Genomic DNA, 18,234 nt, shown 5'->3' with positions numbered 1-18,234 from the left:
ATAAATTTTCGGAGGGCAGCTAGTTTTTGGAGAGTGACCCGGCTATCTAGGAAGGAAACTCTGTTTTGAAGATAGGCCGACCTATCTCTAGAGAGGTATGTACTTTTCGCAAGGAATGTGTTTTTGAGGGGGTTGTATTATTGTATAGGTGGTGACCTTCCCTTACAGTTTTCCTGTTCTCAGAAGATGTCCCATGTTCTTTAAAAATGTTTGGTTAAGTTCCCTTCTTCCCATTAATCTCCTGTCAAATAAGACGCATGGTTTCGTCATGTAGTTGATTTATTTGGCGTTCTCTACCATGCTATGAACACATTATGCTACGGCTAACCTCGAACATGCGGAAACTACGGTTGTCTTTGCCTCAAAGAGTTGTATTTATATGCCGTGATGGTTACCACCAAAGGGAAAAGAATGGCACCTCTGATTGGCTGCCTCCATTTGAGAACTATTTTTAAAGTTAAAAAAAAAATTGAAAGAAAATTTGTGGTTGCCTTATTGAGTTCTTAGTAACGATAACTAACGGTCATTTAGTAATAAAAGCTTATGAAAATCATGAACCATATCCTGTAACAATAATGAAACTGTTACATTAAACTGCTGGGAGATCAACATGCTTTTGTGATACTTCCTTTAATTCCACTGATGGCATTTCTTCGCTTTCATAATACGGCAGAAATGGAACGTATTTAGTGCACTTGTAAAAGCTCAACTTTTTCAATCCAAATGGAAGATCATAAACATGATTTCCACTGTGACCAGTTTCTCCCGCCTTACTGTTCCATACCAGCATACCTCGTTCCTCACGTGACCCCGGAATTGTGTTGTCAAGTAGAAGACCTGTAATTCCACCAACCAGCATGTTGGTTCGTAGTAACACAGTAATAATCTGGTCGAGCTCGGGTTCACCTAGGGAATAATGTAAATATCGTATGATATGGAGTTCCGACATCGCTTATACTCAAACAAGACAAACTGGTGACGTCTGTCTGTAATGAAATGATTGAAATTGAAGCAAACCTGTTTGTATTACGTCCTTGTTCTCCTCTCGAGACAGCCAATAGGGAAGCGCCATTCCGAACACCAATGAAAAACCAAGGATAAAGAGATTTCTGGAAGAATTCAAGTCCACAAACTGAAGATTGGAAATACCGACCGCTGTTATCATTCCAAACATGACCATAAATACTCCACCCACTATGGGGTTTGGAATAGTGGTAAACAAGGCACCAAATTTGCCGAGTATCCCGAGTAGGATCATTATTAGAGCTCCGTACTGTACAACACGACGACTGCCAACCTGAAAACGAATAACGTCAACATATTAAGCTCTACTAGGAAAACTTGTAACACGAGGTGAATGATGACACACGAATACCTTTGTGATACCAATCGCTCCTATGTTCTCACTGTAAGAGGTGGTTCCATTTCCGCTACCCCAGGCTCCAGCCAGTAGGCAGCCTATCCCTTCCATTCCAATGCCTCTGTTTATGGCGTGTTTCGGCGGAGGTGGAGCCCCTGCTAATCTTGCACATGCGTAATAGTCTCCAATAGACTCTATCATGGAGGCTAGTACCCCGGCCAGCATTCCAAACACACCAGCAGCACTCAAAGTGGGTGTGCCCCACTGACCTAAATTTGACAGGAATATGTTGCTCAACATACATTAAAAGAAAAGTTCAAAAGAAATACATAGAGATCATAACTTTGAAGTATGGAAAAAAGATTTTTATTGCAGGAAGATCATCGCAGTAATATACAGAACTGAAGATATAAGACTATGCAAATACTTTAATATTGTATATTCTGTACATTGCTTAATATTAGGTCTTTAATTCTTTATACCGTCATATCCCCAAGAAACTACCGTAAATAGCGAAATCATTAATCGTGAGACAGCGCAAGGGCAACCTGAGATAAAGGTTCGTGAGCGGGGTCATAGACTACCAAAATTCATTGCGGTATCATAAGTTAAAGGGGTCAGGATAGAGAACTTTACTTTGACGTACACTCTATAGTCTATGACTATGACGTACAGCGGCGCGCGAAATACCCTCTTCTAACTAAGTCTTAAATATACGTGCTGATCTTTTATTTCTCTTACCGGGATACGGGAATCTAAACCACTCTGCCTCTTTCAAAACGAAAATTCTAGCGTCTGTTCTTGCCTGGTATTGTGGATTGTTCTGGTCATCAGTAAATCCACCAGCAGCAGTGACAATGGCGCAAATGATCCACGATAAGATGATCCCCAGCAGGATCTAAGATTAAAACACAAACGGAACAACAGAATGACTTTGACTTTAAAATGCGACTTCCCTTTTTAGAGATTAAAACAAAAGGAAAGAAGCGTGCTTCTGTTTCGCTGAAAATGTTCCGCTGAAGTCTCTGAACCAGAACAAGCATTTTACTATTAAAATCAAAAACTCCTGAGGAACTGCTAAACAATCAAGTGAGTACTTAGTTCAGTTTCTAACAAATACATAACGAAATCTCTACGGCTAAAAACTGAATAAAGGTGCCTAATCTCGAATAGTTGAAGGACAATGAAATACTGAAAGTGAGGATTAAGCTGAGGCATACTTCCTAATGACGCAGTCAGCGTTGTTTGTGTCTCGTCATTCATCTGCCAAGTTCGTATATGGTATGATTTCGTCATGAAATTTGTCTGTTAGTCAAAATATTATGCAAATTTTGATAAGGTGGGGCTTGCTCAGGTCTCGCACGATGCGCACGACGGATGTAAAAACTTTAATCTGCCCAAACAAATAAATAATGTTGCAACTGACCGGAAACATTCTGAATAACGCAAATCTGGCCATGTACATCCCTTTGTCTCTTGAATAGAGAGGAAAAGGTATCTTGACATTCTTTAGGTATTGAGAGAATACTGTAATAAGCGCAATGGTTCTGGAATAAATAAATGTATAAAATGATAAATAAAAAGTTTGTGATGCTCATCTAAAATTGACGATCGCCATGTTGATGGTTTAGTACTGAAACTTTTAAGGTTGTGGATCAGTGTAGTTGAATGATAGCGAGAGAAAATGACTGAGAATCAAAAACATGCATTGAAGGCTTGAAATCAGCGCTGAAGACGGATTAAAATCATAATGATTATTAAGCTATTCATCTCAAACTTTGTACTTACGTAATAGATATACCCCAATGGATACCTGTAATAATAACAAACTTTAATCAACCCTTATCACTTATTGAGTTGCCGCACACTCTACCTTTTTGAGACATATGACTGAACTATTTATAACCATCTTACAAGATAGGATATGACAGTCCCAAAGGAGTGACTGATAACAGCAAACTCAAATAGAGGCCTTTTTCCTTTCCTTCTCCCCTATACTTTATTTAGAAGAGGGTTTAAGGACGTTTTTTTTTTGTACGAAACTTTTCCTGTGGACCTTATTTTGGCGGGTAGAGGACAAACTGATAAATCCCCAAAAAATTAAAATGTGTAGGATTATCTGTGATAATACAAATGGTACGAGATCAAGAGAAAATATCTATGTTCACATGTACATGGTATAAAATGATGCATGATAATTCGAGTGCTATTTGTAACGGTCATACCCAAGGCCTCTCTGAAACCAACACGGTGCAAGAGAACATGCTATAAGATATTAACACGCACCTGAGAAATCTGCTGCAGCTTGAAACAAAGCTAATCCAACCAAAGTTATGGTTGGAGCGATAGTCAGTGGTCCAATAAAACGAAGAAGAAACCCTACTAAACCAGTGAAGCCGATGACAATTTGAAACAGAGATGCTACCATGATGGCTCCTTGGATCTACAAAGACACAATAGAAAGAGATAAAAGAAAGGTTTAGGAACAGGAAAACAATGTGAACTTTTTCTAAAGCCAGCCTTCATGTAATTTAAGTTATTTTAAGTTTTCAGTGAATCTAGGTTCAAGGTACCTCTCTCATTCTTGGTTTCCATATGTCAGTGTAGTCAAGGACAGATGGACTTGGTGGAGTTGTGGTGACGTTCAAGAGTGAGGCTGTAGTACTTAAATTGACCGCTCCTAAACAAAGAAATGAAAAAGCGATTTCTCTTTTGATGGTGATTTCTTGTTACTCATCTGCTGATAGTATATTTTAAAGCAAACTACACGCAAAAAAAAAAAAACTTTCGTAGAAGAGACATATCACTTTGATTAAAATTAGTAAATAAGCATGTAGCTCTGGATTAGGTCAATAGACTCTCAAGAATCAGATGGAAATTGATATTCCCTATAAGATATTCCCTATAAAAACCAAAACCTGCACCCATTACGAGTTGGCTTTCAAGCTTTCTCTGAACAACAGGTGGCCCACAAGCAAATCGTTTTACTGGGAGGTTACTGTTACAGTACCCATGAGACCCTGCTCGCAAGCATTACAACGGGACCAGTTTTCATCAGTGTTACCTGTTGGTGGTATTGCCGTTGAGGGAGGAGAGGGACATTTCCATTGAGGAAGACTTAGAATAGCGAAAGTAGGTGTAAGAAACGAGAAGGTGCCGCCTTGGACGATGGGAAGTCTGAAAAGAAAGAATGTAATCATGGCTAAAGCTCATACGATCTATGAAATTTCTATTGTCAAGAGTTTTTAGCCAATATAAGTTTATAATAGCAAAGATGGGAAGAAGAAGCGAGTAGGAAGTAGAATTTGGCTCGGTCTGTCGACGATTTAAGTATTTTTCAGATGTAGTTAGGGGAACTTTGTTCGACCTCTCCCGTATTTTGCGTGCGTTTTTCTGTCCGTCTCACCTCCAACCTAAAAATGAGCGGGCAAACATTATTTAATTGCTATCATAATTACTGCCTTTTACCTATTTCCAAAAGTTGTTTGCAATAAGGTACAAATTCCAGATACGAAGAATATGGTGCCAATGATCTCACTTGTAGCTAACGGATTCTGGTCGTAGCACATGGGCTTGGCTAAAACAAGAGGAATCGCCAGTGTTGAACCGAACATGGTCAAGTAATGCTGCAAGACAATATGATAAAATGCCCTTATCCTGTTCATTAAATTGAACCATAAAAACTAAAATTTTGATGGAACTGAGATGCTAAGGGACTGGTGTTGATAAATGTTGCCCTACCTGGAATCCCAACACGATACTGAGGTACCATGGTGGAGTATCGTCTATAGAGTAGGTCAACCCTTTGCCTGTCTCTCTCTCCTCTTTAGTTTCTCCTGGCTGTGAGACAAAAAAATTTCAAACAACACACAAAGCTTTACAACAGTACCTCAGTAACCGCTGTTATTCTGAAGCATCGGCTGTTTCTACCCATGTTACAAAAATTACCGCCACACAAAGTGCACTTTATTATTTCAAACAGGGAATGGGGAAAAGATCTCAAGACTCTCATGACTGTTTTCCCTCTGCTGTTCTCTCAAGTCCGTTCTCTGATCTGTTTCTCCTTTTATCCCGAACAGCGGCTAGGTATCTAGACAATTCTTCTACTGATAGGTCCTGGTACCGTGCTTGAACGAATTGATTTGTTTATTGTAGACCATAAGTTTTGTTAAATATGAATCTGCTTTCTTGATCGTTCTTTTCTTACTTACTCATTTGTGAAATGCTGTTCAGTACAAAGCATATTTAATTAGCGCTCAAACCTTGTGATTGTTTTTAGTTGACGAACACCAGTGTATTGAGACATCCATCTTTGAGCCAATTACAAATCGATATTCAAAAGGGTCTCTAAGGGGCTGTGTTGTTTGCGTAGTAACTACTTAGTTTCCTTCCTGAAAATGCTTGGAATAATTTGAATGGTTATTGGTAATTTTCAATGTGTTGGGTCCAAATAAACCATCCAGGTGATGAATGATGATTTTAGATATATGGAATTCATATATTTGCACTGCGGTGAAGTGTTGCGAGGAGCTTCGAGGAGCTCTTAATTTCATCTCTCCCGTACGGGCCTGAATTTTTTTCAGGTCCTATTTTCAACTACTCGTTCAGTAGTGTTCTTATCTGCGAGGAGCTTTTAATTTCAGGAATAAATTAGTTGAATGAAAAGCGCTCGTTGATTCCGTGGGGATAAGGGTGCCGATTTGAAAGATAAATTTTTGTTCTAGTGTTTTGCGGCTTTCCGAACTGCCTAGATGTAAGGAAAGGCCGCAAACTGCCATATGCTGTTTTGAATGATTAGGGAGATTGAAGTATCTAGCGACTAGTTTAGATGCGTCCTTGTCATTTCTTTCCACGTCGCGAAGGTGTTCGGAATGGGTCACCTCGTCGTCTTCCTCTTTCGCCAATTTATAACTTGTTGTCAAAGTGAGGGAATCCTGTGAGATTCGACTAAGTCGATGCCTCCAGCGACGCCGTGTGATTAAAAATTCGGATTCTGTTATCGTGAGACTCCTTCGAACTAAATATTAGCAGTTGTTTTGCAGAAAAAAAAGCCTTCCTTGACTACACTTTAGAGTCAATTCTCGTTACGGTATAAAGTTGTTACCATATATTTCACTTATTTCACTTTTGTTTTAATCACTATGTTTATAGTTCCCGCCGATTGAGGCATGTTAGTATTATTTCTTGAAGCTTCGATGTCTATAGAAATCGTAGAGACTTTGACAATTGTTTTTGTTTTCATCATGGCCGATTCTAAGAATCTTTTAGGGTTTACTGACTTTCGTCGAGAAACGTTTTTGTAGTCGCCTCGTGTGGGGGTGGCGAATGTTAAAATACAAAATTGCGAGACTCGAGAGACACCAAGAACGCAAGACTTTAGTATCATAAACTCTTCTCATATTTTGGCATGTTCTTCTTACTATACAGCCGACGGAATGTTGCGATTTAAAAGAGCAACGAGGTGAAAACCCAACGAGTCAAATAACTATCTTACCTCAGCTTTGATTTCCATGTTCGTCCGATGGGCGTCTTTCTAAGTCGAGGTAGATAACACTGTGAATTGTGAATGCAAGTGACCCTCGCAGTAATTAACTGTGAATTGTCTTTGTTATCAATATAATGCTAGTTGAGCCCTCGAGCTCTGAGCTGATCATAACCATTAGACCGAAACATCATGCAAAGATAAGTCATGCTCTTTTGTGTAACCCTCCGTCCACTCATCATGTACTGCTTTTTTTAATGCAGAAGACTGAAAATCGTTGTGAAGGCTAAAAAGTCTGGAACCGGAACTCGTAACTCAACCGACTTCCTGTCCACCTAGCCCATCCTAACGCAGTTAACTGTTCTGTGACACGTTTTGGATCAAGGCATATGATTAGAGATGCAAATTATGCGCTGTTGTGCGGCCCAAATAAAGAAGACCGTAAAAGGATAAATGAATAGAAATAGTTCTCCTCCTCCCTTTAAATGCTTGAAATGGCCTTGTCACCAACCTACCTCAGGTAATATTTCTACAAGGACGAACGTGATTAAAGTGAAGTATCGCTTTTCCGTCGAAGAGATGATTAGTTGACCTTGTGAACCAATGTAGGATTAGTGGTTTTGGGTGGAGAGTGGAGGGCAAACGGAAATTGCGGCATATTGTCTTACTATCTCAAAACGCCAAGTTTTGCCCTCGGACTTGGCCGCGAGGGGGCTAGAGCGAGAGTGTTTTCAAAAGCAAAATGGCGGCTGTCGTGGATGCCAAGGAACCGGTGTGTTATGATGTTGTGGCCGTGTTACCAGCTGGTGGATCCGGAGTGAGAATGAACTTGAGACTCCCTAAGCAGGTAAAAATTAAATAATAAAAGTACTTGATTTGATACATTGGCAAGTCTGTAGATCGTCTTTGGCGTACTTCTCGAATATCGGAATGCACTGTTTTTTGTAAGGGCAGATATCTTATGCTCGGAAATTCGAGCATTATGCTTTTGAGCATCACCCCTAAAACATAGCATTATGCCCAAAATTTTGGTAGATTTTTCATTATGCTCCATTTAATAACTCATTTTATTTATTTAGGAGCGTTTAAGAGCCCTTCAACCCCCACTACCCCTCCCTTCCACCGACGGGTGAAACTTGCTAGGGGTAGATAAAAGTCTTACTGCACTTTAAAACGACATTTTTTTACATGAGCATGTGGGAAAGTAACCAGGCCTTCTTTGAAATGACTACCCGAAAAAATGACAGAATGAGATGCTGAAGACGATACTGAAAACTTTTTTGTTATAAAATTACTAGAAATGCAGTTTAATGCATTATGCCCAAAATTATGCTGGCATAATGAAAATTGAACCCATACCCCCCTTAGACATATTTTATAATTTCCTTTAGCTACTGTACTTTTAGAGGTGGTTTTAAGTGTCACAACCAATAAAGGGGAACAAAACACTCTAATGGAGAAACGCCTATCTTCCCTGACACTGATTACTTCAAAACTTGAGTCAGTTGGAGGTGGATGTTTATTGGTGGGGATGGGGGCGGGTGGGGTTTCCCATGATAGTAGATTGTTTTATTTAGAATTATCCTTGCAGCCCGAGAAGCTGACAACGATGAGCTTTATATAAGTAGAACATATGAAGCAGTGGCCTTGGAGATGAAATATCTAATGAATGAGTTATATTCTGAGAACTCTCAGTATATTGAAGATTGCTAAATTAATTATGCTTATGAAGTTTGACAGCCTCTATTTGACTGCTGTCTTTTTTTTTAAGTTTTGTGAAATTAAAGAAAGGCCATTGATCAGTTACACCTTGGCAGCATTTGAAAGGTAAACCTTTATGATATCAAAGTTTGTTTCCTATATTAGTGCACTAGCAATTTGATAGATGGGAGGTCAAAATTTCTGAATTTTGGCCAAGATAATTTTTGCCTTTTAAAATCATGAGGTGAGCAAAACAAAATGAAGGTAGAGTTGTAGCCATCTTAACTGCAAAGAAGAGCTTGGTCAATCAAGTATTTGATTTGTGGCAGAGGACCAGAAAGTGGCCAAAACTTTGTGAAATGAAGAGTCAATGGGTCAAACTTAAAGTAAAGTCTGTGAAATAACAAGACTGTTTGTTCAGTGGGTGTGTCTTTTTTCATAATCTTAATCTTAACAGTGATATTTTGCACTGTAGTGTGTCATGGATCAGGGAAGTTGTTGTTCCCATCAATGTAAACTATATAAAGGAAGCACAGCAGGTAATGCCTATCATTAAAATATTAAGTGACAGCAAGCCACCAGACTTTATTGTAGAGATCATTTTTCTCTTTGGTTTTGGATTGATCTAGCTGTTTGGTAAAGTCTTCACTTGAGGCTAGGGGTCTATCCAGCTGGTGCTTGTCCCAGTTTCTGTAGCATGAAGTGAAAGGATGTATTACTACTCAATCCGCTTGGATGGGATGCCAGTCCATTTCAGATTACCACCAGCATTTTATTGGGCTTCCCTGACAATTTGCCAAAACCCATTTATACTCCTGGGTGAAGAGGGGTACTGTGAGTGTAAAATGTCTTACCCAAGAACACAGCACAACGACCAACCAGATCTCAAACCTAGAAATCTCAACCTGGAGTCCAGCAGACTAAGTCCTATACCTCTGTGTCTCTCATGATTCAACTAGTATTAACAGGATAATTTGTGGGCTGTAAACCAATTTTCGTAAATCAATATTATTATATGTGTGTTCATAGTATACACATTTATTGATGTTATCCTTTTTTTTTGTACTGTTCTACAGATTTTGAAAGACTTTAATCACAGTAAAGTCAGATTAGTTTATGGAGGGTCCACAAGGTCAGTTTAAAATATAATCACACTCTGAGTGATTCTATACTCCTGAAGTTCAGAGTGAATAATTTCAGGCTGAGGTGCAGAGATGGCTTTTTGAGTTAGGTTTCCCTGAAATAATTTCCCTGGCTTTGCATTTAGGACAGAACTATGGGAACCTCAAACAGGTCAGAAAATGAAAGAGGTGAGACTCTTGACCAATAAGGGGGAGGATTTGGTAGGATGGACATGGTAGAGCAGGATGGAAAGCAGGACTGATTAGGATTCATTTCATCCTGCAAGAGGCTTAGTAACACTGTGGGTTATTATTTCAAGAAATGAGTATTCAAGCTGATGTAAGGGTATATTGTTTCATCTTTCTCATCTGTAAATAGACACAGATCATTATGGAATGGTATTCAAGCAATCACTGCAGATGGAAGAGGTTCACCAACAGTAGTAAGTGAAAATGGTAAATGCAATAATCTTAGTGATCATTTTCAAATTATGTAATGGTTATTTACTGCCATTCAAATCATTTATACATTTTTTTTATAAACACAACTGTGTATTATTGCTATACTGTATGGAGTTTAAAAGATAAACCCCAATGTTTTTAGAACTACTACAAGTCATAAATTAGACTAAATTCTCTGGAGTTTCCGCAATGTAATCAATTAAAGATAATACTAATAATAATAATGATAATAATAATTTAGCAGTGGAAATTTCTTGATTTGCTTCTAATGATTTCTGTATGAAGTGGATATATTTGGATGGATTATATTTGAAATTATGATTAGAAGACAAACAAACACCGATGAAATGTTACAAATGTTTGGCTATGAAATTAATGCTGTTTCTTAAACTGTTTCTTTCATGTAGATTGCTTTAAAGACTTGAAAATTTAGAGACTTTGTTTCAATCATGCTATCCAAGAATAATTGGAGCTCAGCCAATATGATGGGTCATAACACAATAAAACTTCTGAGAGGATTTCAGATGTTAATGATTGTTTTAAACTGAGAATGAGGATTGCATAAGACTTTGAACAGTTAATGTGATCCTTAAATGATGTTCCTTGAATTCCAATGGAAACAGCTGCCATAATTTTTTTCTGTTTAAGGTAATTCTTCATGATGCTGTAAGGCCATTTGTTGATGAACAAACTCTAAGGAATGTGACCATGGCAGCTAAAAAGCATGGGGTAAGTGAACTTGTGATTTGTGGATGATGATTCCATATTGTCAACTTATTTAGGTCTGTTTTTGTTAATTCTTCCTCAGGCAGCTGGAATGATCAGACCACTTTCATCTACAGTTGTTGCTCAGTTGTGTGACGGGTTCCTAGATCATTCACTTGACAGGTAATGTGGGATTAGCATTCACAGCTATTGAAGCAGTCCAGATGCTCCACATTGAATATGAAGTGCATTGAAAAATGCAAGGGTGGACTCTGAGTCATCAGGGCTGTCATCACTTGATACCAAATTTAGATGAATATATTGAGCTGTCAATTGCCCCAGTTTTGATTAAACAAGCTGGTATCTTACCCTTCAGGAAAATTAGGGCATCATCATAATTATAATTAGCATCTGTAGGCTGATCAGATAATTCCAAATAAATGTCATTATTTTTTAACCTCACCCAACCTATGCATGGTTAACTGATCTCTAGTCATGTGTTCCAAATCTTGGTCTCCAACTGATACCATGTACAGGACTTCTTTCAAACTTTGGTATATTTCAAGATAGAGAATTTCTGAATGGATCTTTGTTATAATCAGGCAGTCTTGATTGGAGATGTCAGAGGACATTGATACCAATTTGTCAAATTTCTTATGTAATATGACCTTTGCACATAGGTCAAAGTTCAGGGCAAGTGAAATGCCACAAGCTTTCAAATATGAAGTCATTCAGAAAGCCTACATGAAGGTTTGGATCAAAATAATGCTTTTATGCTTGTAATTTGAGCGTGTTTTCTTTTCATTTCCTTTTTTAACTGTAGGGCATCACTTTAGGCTGTTTTTTGTTTATTTGATACCTTGCTCACAGTTGTTTTTCAGTTAAGATTAAAAATTAGTTCTCTGCTCCATTAAAATTTTTAGATGATGTGAATTGTTCATTCTCAATATAGCTTCAACACAGATACTTATTTTCATTTTTTCATGGTATGTTTTTTTTTTCATCTTTCAGTGCACAGAATATGACTTTGATTATGGCACAGAGTGTTTACACCTGGCTCAAAAGTATGCTGATACAAATGCTCTGTTGATTGATGGACCTGAGTTTCTTTGGAAGGTTATTAGTTTTACTTCTGGTGCAAAGACAGCCATTAACACCAATCATGACAAGAATCATAGACTTTAACCCCAAAGAGTTGTTGGCATCTTATCTCTCCTTAGTGTGTCACTGTTGAATGAAGTATTAAGGCCATGAGAATTAAAGAAATGATCACTCACCATAGATGCTCCTAATTGTTGAACAAATTCTCCTTGTCAGTAACATAGCAAATGGACAGAGAACAGTATGGAGAATATGCATATCAATCCTAAGGTGTAAAGGCTTAATTTATTCTTAGTTTCCCATTCAAGTTATGGCTAAATGTTAAGTGAAGGGCATCTACATTTTAACATGTTCACTATCACAATCAAAGCATGTTGGTGAAGAGTAAAATTTTGGATCAGACTGTGATTGGTCACTGATGAAGTAACAAGGAAAATTGGCAGATTGAGTTGATATCCAAACCATCTCTTTGGAAAGCTACAAAGTTCACGAAGCTTTAAACCTCAATTGGTACCTCCTCTAGTTTAGTTTTTGTCAAGCGCCATGAATTGTTTGTGGATGTTCCATTACTCCTGAAGTTTAACTTCTTATTTCCATGGGTCACCAAGACAGAATTTCTCCTTACAATATCAGTACAGTATCAAGCAGATGATTGGTGGGAATAAAGAAAAATTTCTATTGAAGGATTAATAGTTGATCCAGTACCAAATTCTCCAAACTAACATGGCAGACTATGGCAGGCAGTTCAGATAATTAATAATGAGATCTGGGAGTGAGGAGATTAATTGTTCAAATGATGATGTCATCTCCAATGCTATATCATGTTATGTAGTCAGCTGAGTTATACATGCATTTTGATTGGCTCTTACTAATGATCTGTCAGAGGGCCGGTGCATAGATGACGTCACTGAGCAAAAGTTTGTTTCTCTATTATGTAAGATAAGTATACTCCATGATGCCGTGTGCATGTGCCTCTTCGGTACTAGATTTAAAAAGATGTCAACGAGCGGTGAGAACATCGGTGACACGTACGGCTGTGCTTGGTTTGCCACTGTTTCTCTTCATGCGCTCTTTTTTTAACGCATCTTACGACATTTTTGATTAATTATTTAACAGACACACGAAAGTTTGGAATCAAATTGTTAAATGAGTCATTTTCTTCTGAACTCTGATAGAAGTCTTACTTGTCCAAGCCCCGAGTCACCTTTGATAGCATGCATTTATATTTATAGGTTACCCACAGAAAGGATTTGTATTCTGCCGAAGGAGTCTTGAAAGGTACGCAAATTTTGTTTGTTGTATGATCCAATTTTTAATTGAGTTAAGAAAAAACAAAATTAAAAAGGATATGCTCTTACTGACATTCAACAGAAAGGTCGGATTGCCAGAGTTGATCTGTGTATATGTAGAAATCTAAGTAGAAATCTAGGGGTACATGTGTTGTACAGGAATACATGATTTATCTCTTTACAATAACTGATTCAGGGATTGTTTTCCACAGAAAAGCAACAGCAAGTGCTGTTGGTGATTAATGGAACAGACTTCCCAGAGTTCGCGGGAAAGCTGCATGAACAGTTGCAAGAGAGAGATGAAATGGTACGTTTGGGTTGTTTTAATCACAGTGAATGTGTTTTTTCTAGCCATGTGTCTGAACGAACCAAGCATTAGTCAGAAGCGCCCTATCCCCTACCGATGATGATGAGATGACCGTAGCAGGTCCAAGTTAGGAGTTTCGTGGACCGGTGCGCTGAGAAGTGTCTCTTCTCTACTTGTATGGCATGCCGGAACATTGCGTGGAGTTTAATTGAAGAATATTTTTCCGATAGTCCTCAATCGTCCAGTATATGCTCGTGTAGATGCCGCAAGATGTGACCGATACGTGTCGCCTTTAGCCGAGTGTAAAACTGCACACGCGATCTAAGTGTCAATTTGTATTTTGCGTAGCCAGACTCTCTCGAAATATTTGTCTAATAATCATCTGCAGCATAAATAACTCGACGATTAAGTTTTTCTCCAACCATGTTATTGCTCTGCTGCTGGAATCAGTTGAATGTCGTAACAATAGGTCCAAGAAAAAATTTCAGTGGTCTCGAACCGCCAAAATCTTATCCTGCCAGAAAAAAAATGGAAAAAATAAAAGTAAAATCGCCTCAAAAGACAACTCTGTAGAATTCTCATCCTGCACGACAGTTTCGAGCGATGGTTTTGCAGCGGAAAACTGTATCTCTAATAACTGGGTATGTGTTGTCTTGTAAGTGTTTTTCATGTTACAGCTAGGAAGGTCAAGCTTAACAACATACTTCACCATTGGACTTCTGAAATGATTGTGTTTCTAGGTCACGTATCTTCCTGACATATCTTCAGATGGACATCTATCACAAGATACTGCGCAGTGTTTGGTTAGTTTAGTCTTAGCAGCACTTCGCTACCTGTTAAGAATTTTTTTTCATAATACCTATTTTTTAATTTCACCGTCCAACTAGAGAGATAAACGTCAAACAAGTTTGCTTCAGTCTTAAAAAAATAAAAAATACACTATTTGGTCCATTGCAGGACGTCAACTTCTATTCGCTGTTTCGGAAAGTTAGCGCCACTTCGTATTGTTTTGTTGATGTAAAAGAAGCGGGCCAAGCGCTGATAAGGCTGACATGCTTGCATGCTGATCATGGCGTCATAACGCTCCACCTCTCTATGTAGCCCAGGTGGAGGAAACTGACTTGTTACAGACGTACCTCATTTCATGTTCTGTTATTACAGGCATCCCAAATTAACTTGAAACAGATAGCTCCCGGTTGTTGTGTATCTGTTGTTTATGTGACGCAGAGCACACACTCAGATGAACAAGCAGTTTGCAAGGTACAATGCCTTACCATTTAGCATGCTGAATTTAGAATGCCTTTTATTCTCTGAGAGTCAGAGTTTATATGTTTCGATCACAATCGATAGCACTCTGTTGAACATTTCAGTTTTTTACTTGTTTATAAAGTAAGATCAGTTAAATGTCATATACATGTTCGAAATCAGTGCCTTCGGTTTTAAATTTGGAATTAAAAATCTTATTTTTTCTTTTGTTTTTACCCAAATCCTATCCTTTTATTTCAGATTAAACCATTCTTACAACGGTAGTTATATGTAACAGCTCTGATTATTTTCATTTTTCTTGGAAGTGCTTTTCAGATTTAACTTAATTTTCATTCATACATTGTTATATTTCTTCTTTCTAGGGCCACAACACAACAGTTATCCAGTCATTTCTCAGATCATTCTGCGAGACGCTCGACTCCTGTTTGTTAAAAAGTGTAAAACTGGTGAATGTTGGATTTCGTCGCGGTATTGAGGATTTTAATATATTTAAGGTAAGCTTTGCTACGAATTATAGTAACGAGCTCAGATCTTTGTACACTGCCGAAAGTGGACAGAAGGACACAGATTTGAACCACTGTTAGAGCTTATTCCGGTTATCATGAGGCCAGAGTTAGTATTACCTCTTGCTCTAGATGGAATACCAGTCTATTGCAGGAAGTCCACTCCAGCACAATGTTTTCATAGACACAGTGAAAATTAAGTGTCCTGCCTAAAAATACAGCATAATGGATCGGCCATGGCCCCAGGCGAGCACACTAACTGCCAGTCCGCCATGTCTCGTTCAGGCGGAGAATACTGGCTGGTAAAAAGGTGAAAACTAAGCAGGTTGAAAATCCAAATTTGGCATGAACTGTCCTCAACTGATCTCTGGCATCTTTAGTTGACTTCTGTTGGTTGGTTACTTTTGCATATTTTCTGTTTCAGTTTTCCTAATTCTTTATTTCATTCAATGGATTTAAGAGGATATAAGTTCACCAAGTGGATTTGATCGGTGGATTTTGATTATAACTGGTAACGACTACCTTTTACCAGTATTTATTGCCCCACCAGTCCAAATTATTCAGCTACTTTCACTCCAAAGGCCATTTTCTGTTTTTTACCGCCAAACACAGTATCCTTGGTTGGTAGCCGAAAGTTATGAAGTGGTGAGAGAATTGGATGTTAATCAACTCGATCAGAACGCATGTTTATTTCGTCCACAGGCAGCTATAAAAGATCTCCAGTCCTGTTTACAGCAACAAGGCGTAAATTGTTTCGGTGTACTTGTTCCCGCTAACAGTGCATACGAACCAGAAGTATGTTTCCTTTTTATTTTCATCTCATCACACGTTTATGAAGCAAACATTTGTTTATGTTCTAAATTAAAACTGATCTCAGTTAAGAGTTTTGAAGTTCACGTGGATTCGTGGCAGTCCATACAGAGCCTTTGTTTGGTTTATACCACTCCATGTTTGTCTACGAATAAACGCCCTAATTTGAGTACACCTTCGTATTCACGGGAGCAATGTTTGAGAAACATACCATGATTATCGGCCATTATTGTCATGATGGACAAGGATTTGTCACGTGTCATGTTGGTCTCAATCCATGATGATAACGTCTTGAAGTTGACTATCGTAAGTCTCCTGGTCATGCATCCCAAATATATCAAGGCACTGAAACGTTAAACCTATTAACTTAGTTTCAATTCTCGAAGTAGTTAATGATTTTGAGTTTGTCTCCGTTCCATGCCTTTGGCGTTATATGCTATTTTTGTTTGAAGTTTAAATGTTTGTTTGAAGTAGTTAATGATTTTGAGTTTGTCTCCGTTCCATGCCTTTGGCGTTATATGCTATTTTTGTTTGAAGTTTAAATAAATCGAAGACATGAAATTCTGTCCGTTATTCTCTGCAGGATAAAGACGCTGATATCAAGAGAATTGTGAAAGCTGCTGAGCTGACAGTGGGCGCATTATTGGACGTACCGTCATTATTTGGTGGACAAGTATTCGACGCAAACACGTGACTCGTGTGGAGTAGAGAGGCATGCTTGTTATGGTTCAAAGGGCTGGTGAATACAGATACAATTCAGAGCCAACAAGACTTCTAATTCCCTGATTCAAAGCAGATAAGATCATAGTGGCGAACACTTTGGGGTTAAGAAGCCTTGAATGTCCTGAAAAACAGAAAAACTTGTTGGAGGAACTGTGGGTAGAAGGATGTAAGACAAAATGAACAGTGGTGTACACAATGCCTTACTGAAAGTAACGCCCAGAGGGCTAATGGTCTGATTCTCGTTATGAGAGACTATATCTGCTTATGGGATTGTCTCAAAGAACTTTATAATTGCGACTGTCACCATATGATTGACACTTCGACTATATAACTGACTCGATGTTATTACTGGCAAAAAAAGAAGATGAAAGATGCTCGTTTAATAATTTCAAGATACATTGACTAACTCAGAATTTCCCTCGCTGTCTGCTATTAAAACTTCCCCACCTAGCTGCAGGTTTGGCATGAGGTCGAGTGCCATAATGCTGTGCCACGGTGAGACAATTTATCTAAGATCAACCAATAAAAGGGGCATATGGAGCTATGTTAAATGTAACAGGGTAATTTAGTATTATCAACCGAGTCGATGACGTTAATTGGCCTCTGTAAAGAGTTTCATAGCTGACGTTTCGAGCGTTTGCCCTTCATCAGAGCTCTGACGTCTGCTCGAAACGTCAGCTTTGAAATTCTTTACAATGGCCAATGTACGTTATCAATTCAGTTGATGATACCAAATTAACCTGTTATACTCTTCCACTGACGCAGCACCCCAGTTTCATTAGAAACTTACCCCCTTAAATCTAATGTGAAATGTAACTTTAAAATGTTACGTGCCAGAGAGAAAAAATAAAGTTATATCCTCAATCGCACGTTTGAAAATAATTTTTCAATCCGCTTAAAGCCGTTAAGGAGCCACACACCGTCCGCTGCAAAACGTTTAGAGATATTACAAAGATAAAGTCCTCTTTAGCTACATTTAAAGCAAGAAGTGAAAGCAAGAAGTGTTAGAAATTGTATGTATGAAGGCTAACTGCATCATCATTATCTGGTACTTATCCATCTTTTTCAAACAGAGCTACTCCATTGGAGAGAAGGACAAAACCAGAGTCGATTTTTTTTTTATAAATTTACCTCGTATTTTGATACAGATGTTGAAACACTGCAGTAAAAGCTGACATAGTAGTATTTTCCTCTCCAAGGTGAATTGTAATATAACTGGAAGAAAGGAGTTTATATACAGAAAGAGCAAAGGACATGTTTCCAAAACCGTGCTTTCTCGGCAGTTTCGCTTGCAGGTGTGCTGCCTAGCCGCTCTATCACCTATGGTTATTCAAAGCAGCCAGTACGCCAATTTTATAATCAATGTTTTCTTGCAATAGCTTATAAACAAAATTTTAGTACAAA

The 18,234-nt window shown here is 38.3% G+C and overlaps 2 protein-coding genes across 3 annotated transcripts; one reads left to right on the top strand and one right to left on the bottom strand.

Annotated features, from left to right (window-relative positions):
* Positions 1–261: 261 nt before the first annotated feature.
* LOC113668695 (solute carrier family 23 member 2) lies at positions 262–7,547 on the bottom strand. Its single transcript, XM_027184647.2, has 12 exons — positions 6,855–7,547; positions 5,102–5,200; positions 4,829–4,986; positions 4,425–4,537; positions 3,934–4,040; positions 3,647–3,803; positions 3,149–3,173; positions 2,787–2,907; positions 2,102–2,258; positions 1,376–1,629; positions 1,018–1,297; positions 262–906 (listed from the first exon to the last, which is right to left on the bottom strand). Exons 1-12 carry the CDS (start codon positions 6,870–6,872, stop codon positions 590–592), a joined length of 1,806 nt encoding a protein of 601 aa, XP_027040448.2. The 5' UTR covers positions 6,873–7,547; the 3' UTR covers positions 262–589.
* On the top strand, positions 7,538–17,694 carry LOC113668615 (D-ribitol-5-phosphate cytidylyltransferase). Of its 2 annotated transcripts, XM_027184556.2 has the most exons (16): positions 7,538–7,689; positions 8,614–8,669; positions 9,019–9,082; positions 9,620–9,675; positions 10,044–10,107; positions 10,775–10,855; positions 10,935–11,014; positions 11,512–11,581; positions 11,843–11,947; positions 13,165–13,210; positions 13,434–13,528; positions 14,269–14,331; positions 14,690–14,788; positions 15,157–15,288; positions 16,000–16,092; positions 16,691–17,694. In XM_027184556.2, the coding sequence occupies exons 1-16, from the start codon at positions 7,585–7,587 to the stop codon at positions 16,799–16,801; spliced, it is 1,320 nt and encodes a 439-aa protein (XP_027040357.2). In that variant the 5' UTR covers positions 7,538–7,584; the 3' UTR covers positions 16,802–17,694. The 2 variants fall into 2 exon arrangements, with proteins under 2 accessions (XP_027040357.2, XP_089038337.1); XM_089182211.1 differs by lacking the exon at positions 14,690–14,788.
* Positions 17,695–18,234: the final 540 nt, after the last annotated feature.

The sequence above is a fragment of the Pocillopora damicornis genome, chromosome 9, assembly GCF_964200805.1.
Source record: "Pocillopora damicornis chromosome 9, jaPocDami1.2, whole genome shotgun sequence".
NCBI classification, from domain to species: domain Eukaryota; kingdom Metazoa; phylum Cnidaria; class Anthozoa; order Scleractinia; family Pocilloporidae; genus Pocillopora; species Pocillopora damicornis.
This window is presented reverse-complemented; position numbering and strand designations above follow the sequence as displayed.

What these genes read in the sequence shown, in the direction of transcription:
- LOC113668695 (XM_027184647.2), bottom strand. An exon ending in GTATCGTGTTGGGATTCCAG is followed by an intron (nt 4,987 to 5,101) that starts GTAGGGCAACAT and finishes ATTGTCTTGCAG; the next exon opens with CATTACTTGACCATGTTCGG. An exon ending in GGAAACCAAGAATGAGAGAG is followed by an intron (nt 3,804 to 3,933) that starts GTACCTTGAACC and finishes GTGTCTTTGTAG; the next exon opens with ATCCAAGGAGCCATCATGGT.
- LOC113668615 (XM_027184556.2), top strand. Translation starts at nt 7,585, where the DNA reads ATGGCGGCTGTCGTGGATGCCAAGGAACCGGTGTGTTATGATGTTGTG. An exon ending in ACCTTGGCAGCATTTGAAAG is followed by an intron (nt 8,670 to 9,018) that starts GTAAACCTTTAT and finishes TTTGCACTGTAG; the next exon opens with TGTGTCATGGATCAGGGAAG. An exon ending in AGGATTTTAATATATTTAAG is followed by an intron (nt 15,289 to 15,999) that starts GTAAGCTTTGCT and finishes TTTCGTCCACAG; the next exon opens with GCAGCTATAAAAGATCTCCA.